This window comes from Trichomycterus rosablanca, chromosome 12, assembly GCF_030014385.1.
Source record: "Trichomycterus rosablanca isolate fTriRos1 chromosome 12, fTriRos1.hap1, whole genome shotgun sequence".
Classification (NCBI taxonomy): Eukaryota; Metazoa; Chordata; class Actinopteri; order Siluriformes; family Trichomycteridae; genus Trichomycterus; species Trichomycterus rosablanca.
The window spans coordinates 10,537,415-10,560,050 of NC_085999.1; the positions used below are offsets into that span (position 1 = coordinate 10,537,415).

General features: G+C 36.1%; 3 protein-coding genes across 3 annotated transcripts in view; all 3 read right to left on the reverse strand.

The window, feature by feature from the left end:
• LOC134323869 (diacylglycerol kinase beta) overlaps nucleotides 1-526 on the reverse strand; it is a 144,129-nt gene extending 143,603 nt beyond the window's left edge. Inside the window, exon 1 of the mRNA XM_063005430.1 lies at nucleotides 482-526. The gene's annotated coding sequence lies outside the window, so the exon portion shown is untranslated. The remainder of the gene's footprint in view (nucleotides 1-481) is intronic.
• Nucleotides 527-7,894: 7,368 nt separating this feature from the next.
• LOC134324668 (uncharacterized protein C2orf80-like) lies at nucleotides 7,895-12,874 on the reverse strand. Its single transcript, XM_063006591.1, has 8 exons — nucleotides 12,834-12,874; nucleotides 11,286-11,367; nucleotides 10,272-10,348; nucleotides 10,071-10,158; nucleotides 9,918-9,995; nucleotides 8,419-8,506; nucleotides 8,231-8,334; nucleotides 7,895-8,123 (listed from the first exon to the last, which is right to left on the reverse strand). The coding sequence occupies exons 1-8, from the start codon at nucleotides 12,872-12,874 to the stop codon at nucleotides 8,055-8,057; spliced, it is 627 nt and encodes a 208-aa protein (XP_062862661.1). The 3' UTR covers nucleotides 7,895-8,054.
• A 505-nt stretch (nucleotides 12,875-13,379) lies between these two features.
• Nucleotides 13,380-22,162, reverse strand: sgo2 (shugoshin 2). Its single transcript, XM_063005947.1, has 8 exons — nucleotides 22,076-22,162; nucleotides 21,817-21,910; nucleotides 20,737-20,912; nucleotides 20,520-20,597; nucleotides 20,377-20,410; nucleotides 16,838-18,973; nucleotides 14,438-14,540; nucleotides 13,380-13,658 (listed from the first exon to the last, which is right to left on the reverse strand). Exons 2-8 carry the CDS (start codon nucleotides 21,893-21,895, stop codon nucleotides 13,547-13,549), a joined length of 2,718 nt encoding a protein of 905 aa, XP_062862017.1. The 5' UTR covers nucleotides 21,896-21,910; nucleotides 22,076-22,162; the 3' UTR covers nucleotides 13,380-13,546.
• Nucleotides 22,163-22,636: the final 474 nt, after the last annotated feature.

Here is a 22,636-nt window from a genome sequence, read left to right on the forward strand (position 1 = left end):
AAATGTTATAACAGAACTTTCTACATAACTAAATGAATAATCTACATTTCTATAGTTTACGGTTAAGCCAGCAGATTTTCAGAAAGCCAACAATTAAACTTGTGAAACATCTCAAGTTTGTGGTTTTGTTTGGCAAATGTTTCAATCATTCTGTCACATAAAAAAACAGACATCATTGAAATCCCTTAAAAGAGTATGCAACATTTTAAACTATTTACATACTGATAAAAAATAAACTACTTAATTAATACTGTTCAATATGGGTGCCCTACAGATTTTCATTTATAAAACAGGCCTATAAAGACTGTCAACCAGCAACAAACACCAACACTAACAACACACACAGTCATACACTGAAAACACTGAAATGGTGTAAACCAGGAGACATTAAGAACACACTGCTGTGTATACCTGCAAGCTGATAAGCATGTAAAAGAGCTGAAAGTGCAACACTTGGGTATAAGCGAAGTAAAGCACCTACCGTGTGTATTTACTGCGTCCATCCTGCTGCTGCTGAGGTCGAAGCACAGAAACACACTGAACACAGAACTAAGCTCGACATGGAACGACATGATTCAGTCCATGCAGCAGCAGTCACGACTTTAGAAACGATGAAAACGAGTCTAATGTAGTGAAGTTAGTAACTCAGCATCCCGTCGTTCAGTTCAGTATTTACTGCACTAACCAGTATTTTCGTTTCCAGTACTTGACTGGTTTAATTTATTGGTCACGAACTGGAAGGTGCTGAATGTGCTTTGAATGTTCAGCGTGTGGTTAACGGCGTGCACTTCAGTGACGTTTAAGTATACCGAGATGCAGGGTGACGTCACGGCATGACATTTAATTAGCTTGTTTATTTCATGTGATTTAACGCGCGCACACACACACGCATATATACACATATATACATACACACATGCATACATACTTATATACACACATGCATACATACACATATACACACATGCATACATATACATACACATATACACACATGCATACATACACATATATACATACACACATGCATACATACTTATATACACACACATGCATACATACTTATATACACACATGTATACATACACATATACACACATGCATACATACACATACATGTATACATACACATATACACACATGTATACATACACATATACACACATGCATACATACACATACACACATGTATACATACACATATACACACATGCATACATACACATATATACATACACACATGCATACATACTTATATACACACACATGCATACATACTTATATACACACACATGCATACATACACATATATACATACACACATGCATACATGCACATACACACATGTATACATACACATATACACACATGCATACATACACATATATACTTGCACACATGCATACATGCACATACACACATGTATACATACACATATACACATACACACATGCATACATGCACATACACACATGTATACATACACATATACACACATGCATACATACACATACACACATGTATACATACACATATACACACATGCATACATACACATATATACTTACACACAAGCATACATGCACACACACATGCATACATACACATATATACATACACACATGTATACATACACACGTGCATACATACACATATGTACACACACACACACACACACACACACTCACACATAACCACACATATATAAACACACATAACACATTTGATCGATTTGGTGTTAGAAACGCTATTTTCTGTTGAACAGGTGTTAATGCAGCTAGGATGGACTGAGAAGAACAGCCCGGTTGCCATGGCAATACTTCGTCCTGCTGACGTCACACGGCCACTCTTGGTGAATCCCTCTCCTTCAGGGTTCACGATTTCAGGACACTGAAAATCACGTGAGATCACGTGGATTTGTGTTTTTTATTCTTGTTACAGAGCTTTTTTTTGGGGGGTCACTTACACATCACCAGTACTATAAGAATTACAATAATGTATTCATTAATTCATTTTTATAAACCAGTTGATTCTGGTCAGGGTCGTGGTGGCTCCGGTGCCACCAGAAAGCACTGGGTGAAATGTATAGGAATACAACGGACAGGGTGCCAATTCCATCTAATCAGACACGTTAGGTCACTTACTCACACCTAGGGACAATTTGAAGAAGCCAGTTGAATTGTAGTACTTTTTGGAAGGGAGGACACACACGCGAAGAACATACCAAAGTACTTACAGACAGTGAACAAAGGCGACATTTTAAATTACTTTAATTAATAGAAAATGCATGTTTTTACTAACAGTTAAGTACAAACATGCTACATTACAATTTTAATACAAATTTATTTAATATTTCTTTTTTAATAACCATTTATCCTGGTCAGGGTCACCGTGGGTCCAGTGCCACAAGAAACTCTAAGTGCAAGGCAGCAATAGAAAACAATTAATATGATACATTTATTAAACTTAAGTTCAATTTGTAATGAATGAAAATTTATTTATATATTTGTATATTTGCAAACCCAATGTAAATAAAAAAAAGAAAATGTAAATAAAAACATCTGTATTCAGTAGAAAACACAATGAGAAAATATTTAATGTTTTAACCAGTCACCTGCATGATGTTTGTATATCTGCACTTATTCTAAATTTAATTGCTGCAATATAATCCAAAAAAGTTGGCATGTTTACAACTATAATACTTAAACTTGCCTTTTTACATTGTAATCTGGAATCGTTTAGGGCCTGGGGACACCAGTTGTTGCAGATGTGAAGGTGGATTTCTCCCACTACTTAGAAAGCATTTAGACCCCTAGAGTTTTTACATGTGTACACTGTGTTGTGGATTGGCTATATTTCGATATAATTGTAATTTTACCCATCAATCTACACTACACTATCACCCATAATGACAAAAAGGAAACATGTACCTTTTATCTAGACCGTGTTGCCTTCAGCAGGGAAAGAATTGAACCTCTGAGAACTAGTGTGGTGGCATTTTAATAGGTGCATGGTTGGCAAAAGTTAATATGTAAAATGTAGGATGTATGTCATTATTTTGATTGCAGCTTTTCTTGAAAATGTGTATAAAATTCCTATTATTTACATTTTGCTTAAGAATGCAAGTTATAGACCTATTTCATATTCATGGGCTGCCAACTAAAGATAAAAGATACATTTTACCCCTTTTAACCAATACCATGTACAAAAAATCTCGTAGTGGGTAGATTATAAAAAATTGATGAACACATAGTTTCAAAGGAGTAATACTGACAGTGATTTAACTAATAAACTATACTAAATGTGTGCATCAAAGGATCAGTAGAAGGTCACTTATTTCATGCCAGGTTCCATAATTAAGGTCTCAGCAGGTCATTCTCAGCCACATGTATGATGGTGCACCTGTCATCACCTGATGCAAGTGTCATTAGCACATGGGTTCAGCATGCTACTTTAATCCTAACACATCCTGTCACGAGAACCACATTCCTACATTTTCCTAAGATTAATAATTAGTTAACAAAATGAATTAGAAGTTAATTCTTCTAATTAAGTTTTTAAGTTTTTCTATCAGGTATTTAATCAGGGCAGCATAATGTTGCAGCCTTAGTGTGTGTTCCAAACAGCTCCTGAATCCTGGAGACTTAAACTGGGTATAAGTCTTGTCTCTGGGTTGTTTTGCCAGTATCTATGTGGGTTTCCTTAAAATTTCCTTGATTCCTCCAACCTCCCATAAATGTTAGTAAGTGGAGCAACTACACCAAGCTACCCCAAACTGATCCAATGCATTGACACTCTGTCAAACCTTAAGCTAAGTCACAGGTCCCAGACTTACTGTTATCCTGATCTGAATGAACTGATTTTAGTTGATTGATTCATAGGTACCTTGGAACGAAGAGCATAGGTTAAATGCCCTTTGATAGAACCACCTGCTGTGAATATGTGTGTGAAGTGAATGTGTAGTGTGTGTTGACCTGTGATTGACTGGCACCCTGCAAATGGTGTATTTCTACCTTGCATCCAGTGTTTTTGGTGGTGCTTAGCTCACCATGACCTCAACAAGACTCAAGTAAATAAATAACGCCAATCACTTGAGAGAATGAGGCAATAGATGGAAAAGGGAAAAAGTATAATCACATCATTACAGGTTAATGACCTTGAACATTTCTGTGTTTTAGGATTCATTTACAATTGTCACTTTCCCCACTTTACTGAACTCATTTTATATTATGTAAGGGTCTGTCAGAGAGAGAGATGGCCCTATTTGGCATTCTAAAGTGTTTTACTAAATGAAGGAAGCCACTTAAAACCTTTTAACTCTTTTGCTCAACATGCTGTAAATAGATCAGTATCATTTCATTGGAAACATAAATAGAATAGAGTAGAATGGACATTTGTCTCAATACAATAAATTAAGATCATATAAAAAATATTGTATATATGTTGTTGTGGTACCTATCTTGTCATTTTTTATTTCTCATGCTCTAACATCATGAAAATAAATATAATTGTGTACGCTCACCTTTAAAAAAGACATTTGCTTTTTAATGCATACGTCTTAGTCCCGTTTCTTCCTCTTTTTCCATTGCCTTACAAGGCAACCATCCTGGCTGGAATGTTTATTTTGCCTTTTTGGGGGGATTAAAGTAATTCCTCTCAGCTGTGGAACTCCAGTGACCCAGTGGAATAAAAATAACTCATGGCTTGGGAATGAAGCACTGCAATGATTAAAGCGTGAGTGAACTGAGCAAGTCAGTGTGGGCTGGGTTAGTCACTTATTTAGTGTCTTTGTGAAAAGAACAAAGGATGGTGAAGGGATAAGGGAGGAAGGTTTGACACTGTTTCAGATCACACAGGGTGTGGATGGATTTCTTAAATCTCTACCATACCTAAACAAGAGCACTTACAGTATGTGGACAGAACATGTCATATATAAGGTCTCAATCATAATGTGCATAAATATATATTTTGCTAACTTTCTAACTAAATTACAAAAAAATCATGAATGTAAAAGGATATAAACATTATTATTATTATTATTATTATTTTCTTTTTCCAGGGCCACTAAGTGTCTGAAAGATGAGGAATGCAAGACACTTTAGAATGATAATGGGAACCACTGATCTTTATAAACAAAATTCTTATATTTTTGTATATCTTATACATTATTTTTAAATGTTCAATCTTTCAAGAAAGAATTGGGTCCCATTACTCCTTTGTTCCCTCCTCACAGATAAATGCTAAGACACCTTTATGTTTTACTTCCCGTAGCTGATTGTGGGTTAAATGTTGGTGTTTGTAAAGTTGTTGAAGACAATCTAAATAATTAAAATCATGTATACATAAACCTTCACATCACTGTTTTTACTGACAAACACTTTGACCAAATATACCAATTACATTGACCAAATAAACCAATGTTATTCTTTACATTCTAATGTGCAATTATTATTTGTTAAATATAAGACATTTAAATCAATATTATAACACTGGGGAAAGGCATAAAACATGGCCAAACATGTGGATTTCTGTGTTAGGCTACTATGATGGCACAGCTGGTAGTGTATGGTGTGGGTGTTTGTTGCCTTGCAATGCATAGGCACTTTGACTGTGGTGTTTTGCTAACTTAGGCCCAGTGTTTCAGGGTAAATAAAAAAAAAAGGAAATAAATAAATGACCTTATTAATTAACACACTGGACTCAGTTTTATAATCACATTAACGTAAAACCCTTTTAGAAGCCTTTCTTGTAGAAAGATTAGTTAGAAAGCTCTATGTTAGATGTCTACATCTACAGTAGATGCCTACCTTTATACTACATCAGGAGTGTCACCATCGTGACCTTGCAGCTTTTCATGCCAGCTCATAAACACACGGGTCGATGTGCTAACCTATCACTATACCTGCTGCTTTTGTGCTTGCTTTACTGTCTGAAACCTTCAGGTGGTAAAAATGCATGATAACAACCAAGGATTTTTAAAATCTGAAATGAAATATAAATCAAATTAAAATTCAATATATACATTAGTTTTGAAAAAAAGAATTCAGCCACCTAAACAGTGATAAAAATAACCAATGTAATGGTTATTGAAAAAGCGAACATTTAATTGTAAAAATAAATAAATAAGTTTTTACATATAAATTATATTAAATATGTAAAATAAATTTTACAAATCATGAACTTTCATGCAGATAAGAATTTCAGTGGTGCAGTGCATCATAAAGTAATGGATAAATTGTGTCTACATTCATCGATGATGGTCAGTATACACATTTACCAATGTAAATAGTATAGTGTATAGTATAGTATAGTATAATTATAATGTATATACATATGGCCTTGGTTACACCTGTCATGGGTGTCTGTAGAGAGATGTATTGCATAAACAGCTGATTAATACATGTGCTTGCTACAGGCTTTTTGTCTTAGCATAACTTAGACTGATAACATCAGCAGTGTATGCAGAGTCATCATCATGATTTGCTGCAGTGTTTTTAATTGTTTAATCTGGGTGGAATGTTTAGTTAACAGACAACAAGCCACAGTCAGTTCTGTTCACTTTTATTTACAAACACACATTTGGATAAATGTGCTTAAGTTAATATTTGCATTATTTTAATTTATTTGAACAGTTTCTAAATTTAAGTCAGCTTTCCTTATTGATCTGTTTATTTATTTTATTTAGTTCATGAATATGAAGACAAAAGTATATTTTAAAATCATATCATTGCACATTTTTATTTCATTTACCTTTATATCCCTTTACCTTTATATAGCCTTTATATGCTTTAAGAGTTGTGTGGGGTGATTTGGGCTTTTTTAATGTCCGAATAATATTTATCCACTAGAGAGAGGTATAATTATAATTATAATTATAATTATAATTATAATTATAATAATAATAATAATAATAATAATAATAATAATAATAATAATTATTATTATTATTATTATTGTTGTTGTTGTTGTTGTTGTTTTGTTGTTGTTGTTATTATTATTATTATTATTATTATTATTATTATTATTATTATTATTATTATTATTATTATACAAAGACATGACAATGTAAATCCATAATACATTTCAAATTAAGTTTAAAGTTTAACTGGATGTAAATTGTGTACAATCATCTCAGGAATAAAGGTGGCAGGGTTGACACAGATGTAAAAATATGAAAAATATGAAAAATACTTTATAAAAATATGAGTTAAATGTTTTCCTCAAGGATGATTCTGTATTGGTTTAAAAATGTCCCTGTTAATGCAGCTGAGAAGCCCCATAGCATGATGCTGCCACCAAAATGTTTCATTGTAGGAATGGCATTACCCAGATGATGCACAGTGTCTGTTATGTAACAGAAATAGTGCTTGCTGATTTGCCTATTGGTTTCATTTTTTGTCTTATTAGACCAGGGAATATTTACATACTGTTTACTTTAGGTGGGCTGTCATACGCCTTTCACGCCATCTTGCCACACTGCTATAAAGGCCTGATATATGAAGTGCTTCATAGGTGGTTGTTCTTCCAACATCTCTGCCCAGAAGACAATTAGGTCGCTGAGGGCCTGGGAATGCTCAAAGCTTTAGCTATATTCTTTTATATCCTTGCCCTGATCCATGACTTGTCACAGACCGATCACAGAGATCTCACAGTCAATTCTTCATGGCTTGTTTTTTTTTCTGACAATGCAGTGTAAATGATGGGCCCTTATAGACCCAGATGAGTAAGAATTGCAATTTTATCTGTTCAAAATCAAATCCACAAAGAACATAAAATGTCAAGGGGTCTCAATAATTTCTGAATCCATTGTAACTGACAGCAAGTATATTCCACCACATTGGGTGATCGCTTTTTATTATTTTTCATGCAAAATATTATGACATCACAATCATGGTAAACTTAATCTGACCCATCCAATGATCCCATGCTAATCAAAAGCTAATTGAGACAAATTGTGTGTTGCTGAAGATAAAACTTGCAAAATACAATTAAATGTAAAACATGTTGGGCTGGTTACAGGATGGTCTGGAGCTGGGTTTTTGGCTGGGTAGCGTTCAGTCCTGCTGAGATTCCTGTGAGCTGTCGTAAAGCTTTGTTTGCTCATTCAGTGAATCCTCACTGTCCTGTATCAAACAGAATGCAGTATTACCTCACACAGTACCAGTTTTATTTAGGCTTAATGTTTAATTTAATTCCCATGCATTTAATGGTCAGGTTTGTAAGAACTTACACCAAAAAATGATTGAGAGGAGGAAGCTTCGGAGCAGGCTTTTGATTTCTTCAGCTCAGAAGATCGTGCTTTATTGTGTAGGGTGTTCCGTTTCAGCATCTGAGCTAAAAGTGAAAAAGTCATTGTGGTGTAGAATTACCAGTTCGTGGTATTATCTTTGATAGGTTCTTGCAAAGACCTTTACTTACTGTGTTTTTTTGACTGGTTTACGGCTTTAAATGAACTGAGCATGGCAAACGGGTGATAGGACAAGAAGAAAGGGTGAACAATGTTGCTCTGTGAAAATCAGATGGTTATAGAAGTTCTACAAGAAAAGGTACACAAATATAATCACAGTAGGCCAGAGTCCAACAGAAAAACTAAAATGGCTTACACTCGTCATGGGTGAAAGCAATGCTTTCCCAAGCTACCGTTTTGATTTATCTGACTGTTAGGTTTAATTCCTGACAAAGTAGTTCTACTGATGATGACATGATTCCCCCTGTCTGGTACCAGGAGACCATAAGAAGGGACAAACACGTTGTCTTTTATTAAACAATCTCCTGGTCCTGGACAGAGGGAATCATGACGGATGACATCAATAGAATTACTTTATCAGGATTTGAGACTAACATTCTGGGGGCTCGCCCGGGATCAGTATTAGCCCCAAAACCACATCTGTGCATCCAATCTTTCAGGCTCTTTCCTGATAATGGCTTAGGATAGGATGTACCAGGGCCGGCGCTAGGGGGGGGCTGAGGGGGGCATTGCCCCCCCAAATTGTGTCTTTGCCCCCCCAAGCACAATGCAAGCAACGGCTATTTTTTAAATTATCTCTGAACCAATCACAAAAATGCATTTTGTTTTACAGTGTGAAGATATTTCCTTGCTTATTCCTGATTGGCTCTTTGAGTCATATAAAAATCGGCAGACTGCCCCAAACAGTTCAGTTCGGCAGTATATGTTCTGTTAGTGTGAGCGAGAGGCAGGTATACTGGTAAACACTTTTTTTTTACAGAATTAGTATTCTTTTGTTTTCTTTATATTTTAATTTCCCAATAATATAAATATTCTCACTCATTCCTATTTCCACGTTTGAATATTCTCAGTCTGTGTGTAGGTACATTTGTCAGCTTTGACTTAAATTTGTATTAAAGCCTTTCAAGAAATAGAGTTGTTCTATTAGTAATGGCAATTTAATTAAGGGGGCGTATTAAAATGAAATACAATTAGATAATCTTTTTTCTCCATTTACATAATCAACATGTATTTTTTAATCATTGGGTTTTAAGTTTAAGTTTGAAAACATGCATTTTTATTTCTTTACCTCATACATCACTTTAAGCCAGTATCAATAGCTTGGCTGTCATCATTCATGCACAAATCAAGCCTTGAATATATTTCTGGCTTCAAAAACATGACTATCAACATGCCCCCTCATTAGGTTTTACTGCCCCCCCAAGCAAAGCAGTCCATAACCGGGTCTGGGATGTACCCATTTCCTGGGTTTCAGTTTTAATTATGAGTGACTCAAGTTGAATCTGTATCACAAAATTGCAATCTAAACTATGATTTGAGATTTATTTATTTTATCCTAATCAAAATGCACTTCAGCCCTGCACAATAATCATCAACAGAAACTCAACAAACTGTGCTGGACTCCAACACTCTATTATTAATGCAATCACAAAATTAGAACTTGCTATACTTTAGTGTCTGGATGAAGACAAGTTGCAGACGGCTTGCAGCTATACAGAGACAGGATCTCATCCACAGGTAAACTGTTCTGAAATTTGAAAAAAGGAATACAGGTTTGGATGTCAGGCTGAACATTAAATACAGATTTGATTCATTAACGTACCAAAAGCGTTCCAGCAAAAGATGAAAGGATGATAGCTTCTCTTTCCATTCGGTTAGGACACTGACTTTGGCCAAGACTGGTGGCTCCTCTACAAAAACAATTTATAACTTAATATTAACCAACAGGGTGAAGAAGCAAATAAGTGATAAACATGTTTTCCAACAAATAACACAAGAACTAAAAACTGAACACATTACTCACAATAGTTCATTTTTAAATGGAAAATCATTTTTCTCCAGCCACCATAAAGCCACGTTTATGGCTAAATCATAATGAGCCTGTATGAATAAACACAGCAATATGTAATATATTTACATTTTTTAATTAATACATACACAGTACATTTATAGTTGTAAATACATTATACTTTTTTATTGTATGTGGTAAATTCATCTGATTTATTTAAATACATATATAAGTTGAATACATAAATTTAAAGAATATATTGTGATTTTAGGGTGGCACATTGATGCAGTGAGTGGCAGGTGGGAGGAATCAACATTTTATTCACATAAATTCTATAAATGTTATTGAAAATGTATTGAAGGTGACAAAATGTTTAATTTTATTTATTAATTTTTACAAAGTGTATTGCCACCTTTAGAAAATAATATAAATGAAATGTAACTTGTGTACAGATAATGGATGTTTAAACTGTTGAGCAGCTGCATCACTGTCTGGTTTGGGAATTGTACTGTCTCAGACCCTCCAGCGAATAGTGAGAACAATTAAAAGATCATCATGGTCTTTCTTCTGAATCTTACAGACATTTAAACCCCATGCCGCATCCGCCAGGACTTCAGCACTATAAAGGATCGGTCACACCTCTCACAAGAACTCTTTACTCTTCTGCCATCTGGAAGAGGGTATCTTAGCTCCCTGGACCGCTATACAACACATACACTGTTGTTTATACTGTATATCTAAGTATGTTGTATATTCTTTTCTTCACTTTTCTGGCTTTTGGTCCCGGCTCCTTCACTTACGTCCAAATATGTACCCTGTATGTACTGTAATGTTTTTCAGTATGTTCTTGTATATTGCTGAAATAACAATAAAAATGTCTTAAACTTGAACTTTGTTTTAATTAATATACTTTATAAGCATAAACCAATTTATGTTTAAAAACACTGACAGAAAGAATTAAAGTCACTATAATAAAATGTATATAATGTAAATTAAAGGCTATGTTGCTAAAAATTAAAACATTCTTACCAGATCATCAAGAACTGAGGAAGAGCCTGTTCCCTTGGGATCAAAGCCATTTTCTCTTAGTTTTTGCCCAACATACTGACCGCTTAAAATGTAAAGAAAACAGACTTTGAGCGTTTACCCAAACTCCTGTACAGATAAAAGGTTTCACCAATAACAAAAACATTAGGACCACACCACCCACCTAATACACTGACAAAATAGCTCTGATCTGTGAACACATGGACTCCTGTGGTATCTGGTAACAGGACATTACCAGCAGGTCTTTTAACTCTTGTGCGTTGTGAGATGGATTGTTGTACCATGTATCCTAGTGCCACCTCTTCAGCAAGTAAACAATGCACACATGCCAGCTGTCCATCTGATCAGTGAGGAAACATCAACTTTCTTCCACTGCTCTGAAGGCCAGTTCTGATGTCTGTGTGCCCGTTGTACGTAGATGCTTTCAGTGCTGGACTGGAGTTTGTTTGAGCACTTCAACTGGCCACCCAATTATGCAGCTCCATACACAAAAAGGTTTGATGCACTGTATTGTGACACATCTACTCATTGCGGTGTTAAAATGATCAGAAATTTGAGCCATATAAGCTCTTCTGTTGGTCACAACCAGATGCCATAACCTTCATGTCCTCTGGTATCAAGGAGTCATAGCTGCCTAACAACTGCCCAAGTCTGCGGTTCATGGCTTGTTTCTCTTCGGAGCTCTGTCAGTGGGTACTTACCACTGCTGCCTATGAGCAACAATTGCTGTTTCAAAGATACTTCAACCCGTCAAGCCATATCAGTTTGGTTATTATCAGTCACAGTCTGCTGATATCTGGTGCAATCAACATGTGCACCATGAATTATCTACCATCAACGTTCAAAATATCCATGATCATGACGTGCAAAATTACAAAAGAGAGTAATTACATTGGGAGATGTGGTCCTAATGCTTTGGCTCATAGTTTATAAGTCATATTCAGAGTTCTCACAGTGTTCAGAGATCAGAATTACATCTTGACAGCTGCTCAGAGTTATGTGCAAGTTTCTCACTAAATGAATTATTCACAGAATGTGCTTCCATTACTTGTGAATTAGTTTAATCTGAAACTGCTTTTCCTTGCACTATAGCTCAAGGTAAAAAAATTAAATACAGGGTTATTGCCTAATGTTTGCATGTTCCCCGTGTCTGCGTGAGTTTCCTCCGGGAGCTCCGGTTTCCTCCCACAGTCCAAAAACATGCAAGTGAGGTGAATTGGAGACACTAAATTGTCCATGACTGTGTTCGATATAACCTTGAGAACTGATGAACCTTGTGTAAAGAGTAACGTCCATTCCTGTCATCAATGTATCTAAAGTGTCAAACATGACGTTAAAATCCTAATAAAGAAAAATAAACGATGTGGTAGCCCCTATATATTTAGAAAAATAACGTACGAAATCCTTCCCCTTTATTTTAATCTTGCATCGAATCGTGATTCACAATTAAGTATGGGGACACCCCTTCTAATTATTAAATTATTGTAACTCTATAACCCCATTGTCTATTTAAGTTTGCAGGTAACTTACAGGAGAACTTTAACTTCTCGCCTTAGTCGCTTGGTTTCCATGTTTTACATAGCCAAGAAAAAAAGCAGGATTTTCGAGATGGTATTTATATCCCAGCAACCACCGAATCAATACCTGACAACACACACAAGGGAAAACTGTACTGAACTCCCTTAAAAATAGTATGGTAACAATTACAATCAGAACATAAATATATTAGCAGTTAAAAGAAACACGAGTGCTTAAAGCTAAATTATCAGTAAGCTCAATGAAGGTACCTAAATAGATGCATAAACATAAAAACCAAACAGAAATTCAAATTTAAAACTAAAATCCATTAGGAATGTGTTACTTACTGCGTTTTACGTACAGAACAGAAAGGACACTTCTACTCTTGAGCAACTTTAAGCCTCTTAACTGAACAGCCTTTGTAAATTATTCATTTACTGCCTGACAGCCGCTTCAATACTTATGTAACATGGCAACCAATAGAGAGATGGAATTTCACAGCTCATATAAGAGAAGGGTTGAATATCCAAACCAGGACAACAAACTATTACACATAAATTAATCTTTGTAGATTTTTATTTGAACAATCTAGTTTATAGCTCTAAAATATAAAACAACCTGATAACTTATAGATTACAGTACTGTACAATAAAATACACTTAAAAATAAAACAAATTTTATTGGAACACAAACACATTAAAACACTGCACAAGTTTAAAATACTATTAATAAATTGGGAGTTCATTCTTATTTTTCTTCAATCGCTTCTTTTTGTCCTTAAACACTGGAGAACTTAAAAATCTGGTATCTGAGTACTTGTCCCCACGTCTCATTTTACTGCAAAATAAAGAAAACAAATTAAGATAAAAACAGACCATCTTACATACACATACACTACATGCCTAAAGTATGCGGCCAATCCAACTTGTGAAAGGCCCTTATTTATTTATTAGGATTTTAACGTCATGTTTTACACCCTGTGGTTACATTCATGATGGGACAGGTAAGTACTGGTTACACAAGATTCATCAGTTCAAGTTTAATGTCAAACACATGGACATGTCATGGACAATTTTGTATCTCCAATTCACCTCACTTGCATGTCTTTGGACTGTGGGAGGAAACTGGAGCTCCTGGAGGAAATCACACGGGGAGAACATGCAAACTCCACACAGAAAGGACCCGGACCGCTCCACCTGGGAATCGAACCCAGGACCTTCTTGCTGTGAGGCAACAAACAGTGCTACCCATCAAGCCACTGTGCTGCCCTAAAAGGCACTTTCATCAAGTTCTAACATTACATAGCAAGGTCTAAGCCTGGCAAGATTATTGTAAAGGAACCCCTGTTACCTTCACAGAACCCTAACCTTAACAAAACTGAACATGGTTTAAATATGAGCCAGGTCTTCTAATACAACATCAGTGCCTGACCTTACAAATGCTCTCTTGATTAAATGGGCACATATTACATCATAAGTCTAATGGAAAGCCTTCCAAGAAGTGTGTAGCCTGTAATAGCCTCAAAAGGGTGGGACTGGAATGGGATTTTGAACAAGCTCACGATCAGGTGTAGCAGCTGAGGGTAACACTTTCGTGCATGGATAACAGGTTCTTACCAGTTAAGAGGAGGCTCCCTGTAGGACACCAGTGCTGCCTTCCTGCGAGTTCGACCCGGGGCTGTCAGGTCTGTGTTGGTTAAGCTCTTCATTGCCCTCCCAACTATTATACCAAGGAATAAGAACATGAAATGTTTAAAAAGAGTAAATAGCCACAACTTACATACATCAAAGCAATACAAAGTGTTTTAAGAATACAGATGTGTACAGTAGTTGGGATGCTTTTAGACCCATTAGTCTGTTTGCATAGTGTAAGTCGATACAATAATTGCAATAATTTAGGTTTTATAATGCATACATTTAGGCAAACACACTTACAAAAGTCAGAAATGTCAATAATTAGCATGAACTAATAGTAATAAAGATAAAAGTTTATTTTTAAGCACCTTTCAAGAAACTCAAGGCCTAAAACAGCATGAAAATAATCAGCATAAATAAATAAAAGACAACAAGTAAATTAAAATGAAGGAAAAAAACATAATAATAAATAAGCAAATTAAAAGTACCTATCAGCAGTCAGGAAATACACCTAAATACACTGCTTGTTTTATTTCTCAGTTTCTCAAATTTAAATTCAAAAAAAGCTTTACTGATATGGCAGGGAGACCTGTGTTGCCAAAGCAGTACAGTTTACACGGTTATAACACTGCATGTAAATCAATAATTTCATAAAAATTAATAACGATTAGAAAATAAACATTAATTAGATGCCACAGAATAATAATGAAATAGATAAATGCTTTTATATATAAAGGAGTAAGAACACTGGAGTTTCTTTTTCTGATGATTCAGTCATGAAGAAATTGAGCTACTATTTCTGCTGTCTCTCCATTCTCACCCAGTAAAACGTTCTCACTTTTTTTAAAGGTGAGGAAATGATGGTATAGACAGGAGTCTCTGACTTGTTGAAATACACAGATTTCCCTTTGGAATCAAGTGGCTCTCTGTTTCTAGGTATCCTAAAACCGCATTCCTTTTTGGCTATCTGTTTTCCTCATTCAGTATTTAGTTAAGGTTAGTCTCTGTTTCTGGTCTTTATTTTTAATCTCGATCTCTCTCGCTCTTGGTTTCTATTGAGTGAGGTGCAAATTCGTAACCAGAGCACACATCTAAGGTTACACTACACCTATAGGATTTCTTAAACCAGCCCTTGTTTAACAAAGAACTTGAACTCATGACACGAACCTTAACAACAAATTTTCTAAGAAGAATAAATGGGTGTGGCCAATGTTTAGGGGCAAAACACCTGTAAAACCCACACATTCAATCTCATCTTAAAAGAAACATTTTTAGCCCATTAGTTCTCAGAGAAGTGTGCTTAATTTTCCTTTCTGCCCTGTGTATGTTTACTGAATTTGCTCAATAAAAGACATGAACAGTACAGATGTGTTCGTGATTTTCTATAATTGTGATACTCAATGCAGAAAATCCAAGAAATTCCAAAGAGTTCACTTACTTTTTCTTGCAACTGTATATGTTTAATGCATCACCTGAGTACATTTGATTGATATGTATGTTAACAACATGACTCATGGGGATGACAGAAACAATCTAACTGGCATCATAGGGACAATCTGTACAGTTGCTTTGAGACAATGTAAACTGTAAAAAGTACTATACAAATAAAATTTTAAAATTATACATTTAAAATAAATTTTAACATTAGATGAAAATCTAAAAATGTAAATCTAACCTCATACAAATCGGGCATTTTAGACCATTATTGACCCTGATACCTATAGTCAAGTCAAATGTATTAGTATAGAGCTTTTTACAATGGACATTGTCTCAAAGCAACTTTACAGAATCCAGGACCAAAACCCCCTGCAGAGCAAGCCGAGGGCAACAGTGGCAAGTCAAAACTCCCTTAAAATTACAGGAAGAAACCTTGAGAGGAACTATACCGATTAGGACATTCCTTTATTAAATATTATCTCGTTTATTTATTAGGATTTGTCTGTCATGTTTTACACTTTGGTTACATTAATGACAGGTTCAAGTTACACATGATTCATTAGTTTAATTTCAATATCAAACACAGTCATGGACAATTTTGTATCTCCAATTCACCTCAATTACATGTCTTTGGACTTTTGGAAAAAAACGGAGTTCTCGGAGGAAACCCACAAAGGCACGGGAGCTGGACCGTTCCACCTGGAAATCGAACCCAGGACCTTCTCTCTGTGAGGTGACAGTGCTACCCACTGAGCTAATGTGCCACCCATTTAAATATTATCTAAAAGAAGTCCATAACAATATGGCAATATATAAGCTAATAAATCTTCGTTTTCCACTCCAAATCTAAATTCCTTCCTGGTCTTCCAAGAACGAGATCCTATTTGTCTACAAACTGACTAAATCCTGCCTGTGTAAAAGAATCATCAAAAAACCTGAAATTACCTGGAGACTGGTGTGTCGTGTCATAACCAGGTTCCTCATAAATGTCCATAGTATGCGAGGTGTCCATAGTTTGTGAAATGTCCAGTCTTCTTTGTGAGGTGGCTTGCGATTCTCTGTCATCATTCACAGGACTGTAACATGTCGGACTCCCAGAGAAGCCAAAATCAAGGGATTCCCATGGAGGCCTCTCTTCATCGAATAGTTCACTCTGTGTCTGTCCAAGCCGATCAGTTTTTCTTGGTGTTGACTGGCTGTCATGACTCTGATTAGGAACAAACATCCTGTCTGAGAGACGAGAAGTCTCACATTCTTCATTCTCTTCAAAGCTGTTGTTTAAAGGGGCTGTGTTTTCCTTTTCTGTTAATGGTAGATTGCTACTGGGCATCACAACAAACGTTCCTCTGCACTTACTTTTCAGATCTTGGGTGTTTGTCTGTCTTGAATGTCTTGGATTGGCAGCTTTTGAGGTAACTTTAGTGTCATAACTTGTACCCCAGTCTTTATTAAGGTTAAAGATTCTTGAATGTACAGTGGTTGTCTTCTCAGACTCGGGGCTTGACTCGTTCACAAAGCCTCCCTCAAAAGCAGAACAATGTGATTCTTCTAACGGCAGCTGTGATGAATTAGTGGAAGTGCAGTTTTCCTTTAGACTGGACGACAGAACTGGAATTTTAGTTGGCATATCATTTTGAGTAGAGCTGCATTTTGGTCCTCTTCTTTTCCCGGGAGCATTTTCTCTTGTTGTTACATTCTTCTTCTTGACTTTCTTTATCTCTCCTGTCTTTAGCTTCTTGGGTTTAATGTGTCCTGCTGTGGACATTTCAGAGACATTTTCTGTGTGTTTTTCTTTAACAGCCATCGAGTTGTCTGAAAAAGATCTGTTTCTGGCCATACAAGAATCATCTTGCTCTACTTGCTGTTCCTCAGTGAGCTTGTTTTCCAGCAAAACATTATCTGCTGTATCTTCAGCATGAATGTCTATAGTTTCATTCACAATGTCATTGCAGAGTATATTTTGGCTGGTACTTACTACATAGGTTGCTCTGCTTTTCATTGTATTGGGTTGATGTCCCCGTGTTGATCTTTTACTTTTAGGCTTTTCTTTATGGATGGAGATTTCCTTGAAATCGTTTAATAAAATAGGTACCGTGGTAGATCCAGTATCATCTATAGAAGAAGCATCAATTAACACAGCGCTCTCCTGCTCATGTAGTTCATCTTGGAATAAATCCATATGGAATGATGAAACTTTTGTCTTTCTGCTTCGTTTTGGTTTTGATCTGTCTGGAACAACAAAGGTTTTCCTGAGGTTAGTCCCTTCATTCTGCAGTTTCTCTGTCTCAGTTTCAACCTTTATGCATTTCTCTTTACAAAAATTACCATCACTTGAGATGTTTTTGCTCTTTCTTTGGCTTTGCACCTCTGTGTCACTGAAAAAGTCATCCAGATCACTAGAGTTGGAAATACTATTGGAGGAGAGTGGAGTCACTACGTAGGTTTTTCTTGGATCTGAAAATCCAGCAGTGATTTTTTGAGAATTACATCGTTTGTTGCTTTTAGTGGAACGAGAAGTGCCGTAAGTCTTTCTGCGAGCAGTAACTGATTCCCTCGGGACATATGAAGGCTCTGGCTGCTGTGGCAAACTTTCATTCTTGCTGCTGCAAACTGAAGTGCATAGACTCATACTTTCTTGGAGTTGTGTTTCCGCTGAGTCAATCACAGTAACATCTTTCAAATGACACGACTCTTCTGCTGATTCCATATTACATGCAACAATGCTAGCTGTTCTGCTTGATGAACTCCTTGAAATCTTTCTGTTGTCTTCCCGTTCTTCCTCATCATTCTCACAGTGTCTCCTTGGCTTAGTTTGAACTGTGACTATTTCAGCAGCAGTGTCAACTACTGTAATTTCCATTTCTGAGTCATACATGGTATTCTGAGGTGCAGTATGATCCGTTTCCAGACTAGGAGGATTCTCTTTGCTGATTGGAGATGATTGGTGAGGTTGATTATCATGTACCATGAATACATTTACTCTTGAGGTTTTAACTTCTTCCTGTTGTACACGTTTGAGTGGACTTGTTTTCCTCCGCTCGGGGAACACTGCAGATAGATCTTTTTCAATCTGACAAGCATCTAAAAAAAGCACAAAAAATACTTTAACAACATAAGATATTTAAAATGTTTAAACAAACCAGTACATCTGCTCAACATGGTCAAAGGTTTGTGGACACAAACATTAGATCTAATGACTTTTGTATAGGATTTCCCCATTTGCTACCAAAAAAAAAGCCACCATACTGGAAAGACTTTTGAATTATGAATCATGACTGCAAGATGATTAGCCATAACTGATCAGAAACTGATCAGCCATAACATTAAAACCACCTCCTTGTTTCTACACTCACTGTCCATTTTATCAGCTCCACTTACCATATAGAAGCACTTTATAGTTCTACAATATACTTATTGTAGTCCATCTGTTTCTCTGCTGCCCTTTCATGTTGCTGTGTGTTGTGCTGGTATGAGTAGATAAGACACAGCAGCGCTGATGGAGTTTTTAAAAACTCCAGCAGCGCTGCTGTGTCTGATCCACTCATACCAGCACAACACACACTAACACACCACCACCATGTCAGTGTCACTGCAGTGCTGAGAATCATCCACCACCTTAATAATACCTACTCTGTAGTGGTCCTGGGAGAGGCCTGACCATGGAAGAAGAGGGTGTAAGCAGGTAAAAAAGTATGTAGAAAAACAGATGAACTACAGTCAGTAATTGTAGAACTACAAAGTGCTCCTATATGGTAAGTGGATCTGGAAAAATGGACAGTGAGTGTAGAAACAAGGAGGTGGTTTTAATGTTATGGCTGATCAGTGTATATATGAAAAATTCCTCCATCAAACTTTACAGCTGTTAGTATGGTAACATCAGTCACACCAAGAGCTGTCCGTCATACTGTCAGATAATAGAAAGACACTCATGGATTTGCATGTAGCGCACCACACTTGCCGATGTTTACACTATAAATGTTCATTTTGGGCTTGTCTGCTGCCACTAAACAATTCCAAGTGCTGAGGTTTCAAGCTGCATTTGTAATTGCTGCAACCAACATGTACAGGCAATTTTAATTTGCTCTTTTGTAATCTACCACTTCACTGCTGAGTTGCAGTTTGTCTTAGACAATTCCCACATCTTCCATATCTCAATAAAAGCAATTGAATTTGACCGGGCAAAAATTTAAGGGCAGGCCTGACAAGTTAATTAGCTCCAAGGTAAAACCCATTCTAATTTTAGTCTATGTAGACTGCATGGCTGTACAGCTTGATTTTATTAACCTGGTGGCAATGGGTGAAAGTAAAATACTTAAATCTACCATTTAGTTGGGGTGTATATAAACTTTTGGCCATGTAGTAGACCTGAGATAAAAAGACAAGTTTAATGCTAGTCAATGTTTATCACATTCAAAATAGAAATTTAATTGCAAATTTTAATTTCAATGTGTCTGTCTGATACTGTACATGATCATTTCTCATACCCTCAGTGTTCTCTGTGTCCAAGCTTTCGGCTGACTAAAATGAGAGAAAAGAACATAATTTTGTTAAATTATTGCATCAAACCAGCCTGCAAACATAATCAGCTGTACATTGACCAGATCTAAAACAATAACTGATGCATTACCTCTTCTTTGGATATAAGGTCCACCGCTTTTGCCATGCAGTTGATAGAGTTGTTATAAAACTCACGCAGAACCGTAAACTGAAGAGTTTATCAGAAAAATCCATCAGTATACTTGGGCAACCAAACATTTCATTAAAATGATAATGTAATTAAAAAAAAGATAACATAACTTTAAAAACAGTGAATGTACATAATATTTGAGAAAGGTCAAACTCACCATTTGTTTGTTTTTATGACGTTGAATGGCAAGGTCAAAGTTCAGGCTCTGCACATCTTTCTGCAAACGCACCGTCTCTGTCTCCAGCTGTCTGGTTTTCTGCTTCTGAGCAGCCAGAGCAAGAGCAAGGGCCTTGTTGTTAGTTTTCAGAGAGAGCTTGAAGAATGATGATGTGTCTAAGAAACAACAGTGATAATTATTAATTTATTAGGATTTTACCATCATGTTTTACACACTTGTTTACATTCATGACAGGACAGGTAATTACTGGTTACACAAGATTCATCAGTTCAAGTCTTTAATTTTAATCAGTCATGAACAATTTTGTATCTTCAATTAATCTCAATTGCATGTCTTTGGACTGTGGGAGAAAACTGGAGCTCCTGGAGGAAGCCCATGCAGAACATGCAAACTCCATACAAAAAGGACCCGGACCGCTCCACCTGGAAATCGAACCCAGGAGCTTCTTGCTGTAAGGCACAAGGCTACCCACCGTGCCGTCCGATAATTACGAATTAATGTCAACAGATAAGCTAGATCATAAAAATCTCTAACTATTAGAACTAATATGTTTATTACAATGGTGAGGGCAGCATGGTGGCTAAGTGGGTAGCACTGTTGCCTCACAGCAAGAAGGTCCTGGGTTCGATCCCCAGGTGGGGCGGTCCGGGTCCTTTCTGTGTGGAGTTTGCATGTTCTCCCAGTGTCCGCGTGGGTTTCCTCCGGGTGCTCCGGTTTCCTCCAACAGTCCAAAGACATGCAAGTGAGGTGAATTGGGGACACTAAATTGTCCATGACTGTGTTCGATATAACCTTGTGAACTGATGAATCTTGTGTAATGAGTAACCGTTTCTGTCACGAATGTAACCAAAGTGTAAAACGTGACGTTAAAATAAAATAAATACATCCTACAATGGTGAAAGGCATTACAAATTAAAAGTCTCCTGACTTAGATGGATGCACTAATTGTCAAATGGTGAAATTAATAACATTATAATTTTAAAAGTATAATTCCTGACCTCCACTGTGGTTTGTAAACTTTAAAAATAAACAATTGTTAAGATCTTTTCAGAATCTTACTGTGGATTTTGGTCTTTATCTTGGCGGCGGTGTGCTTTATTGAGTTTGGTTTCCTCTCCATCATCATTGTAAGAGCCATTTTAATATCTTCATGCTGTATGGTGCAGAAAACAGAAATATATTTGGTGGTTATAGTAATAATTAATAATTGCAATTATTAATGTGTCTTTTTAAAGAACGATTCGAGCACTTCAACCGTTATGTTGTTGTTAGCTCAACGACAAACATTCGTCAATATAGTTAATTTAGGCATACTTACTAACAGGATTGATGATTATTGACGCGTGTAAACGTGATTATTACTAACAATTTAAATTCGATAAGGATTTTAAAGTAACATTAGATTTAAACTTTTGTATATAAACTGAGTTCAGTACTAACATCAATTCAAACCCAAACAAACAGCCGAGGCTCTGAATTCTTCCTCTCTTTCTGTGCCGTTCGTTTCCTATCGAGCTCTGAATCCATACTGCCCCCTGCTGACATGTTACTATTTACTTCAAAATACCCACTAAAAGTTTGTTTGATTTATTTTAACAATCAAATAACATTATACAATACAGATTTTGTGCTCCGAAATAAAAATATGTATTCCATACTCCTTTAAAAGTGCCCAAATAAAGCTATGAACAGTTTTTAAAACATAGGGCATCAAGTAAAAATACAAGGGTACTTCAGAACAGTTGTTCTAGGTTACGATGTCTAATTCTAGTCTAGAATTACTTTGTCTGTTCAAATTACTTATTTGTTATTTAATGCATAAATGTATTCACAGAATTAAAAACGAGTTATCATCTGGTTATTTGCTTTTAGAGTTAAA

Excerpts from the sequence above, each read along its gene's own strand:
- LOC134324668 (XM_063006591.1), bottom strand. The coding sequence starts at position 12,874 with ATGGAAACCAAGCGACTAAGGCGAGAAGTTAAAGTTCTCCT. Across the intron at positions 9,996-10,070 it reads CTTTTGCTGGAACGCTTTTG|AACAGTTTACCTGTGGATGA; the intron begins GTACGTTAATGA and ends TTCAAATTTCAG. Across the intron at positions 8,507-9,917 it reads GTCTTCATCCAGACACTAAA|AGCAACATTGTTCACCCTTT; the intron begins GTATAGCAAGTT and ends TGATTTTCACAG.
- sgo2 (XM_063005947.1), bottom strand. The coding sequence starts at position 21,895 with ATGGCTCTTACAATGATGATGGAGAGGAAACCAAACTCAATAAAGCAC. Across the intron at positions 20,913-21,816 it reads GATAAAGACCAAAATCCACA|ACACATCATCATTCTTCAAG; the intron begins GTAAGATTCTGA and ends GTTGTTTCTTAG. Across the intron at positions 18,974-20,376 it reads GGACACAGAGAACACTGAGG|ATGCTTGTCAGATTGAAAAA; the intron begins GTATGAGAAATG and ends TGCTTTTTTTAG.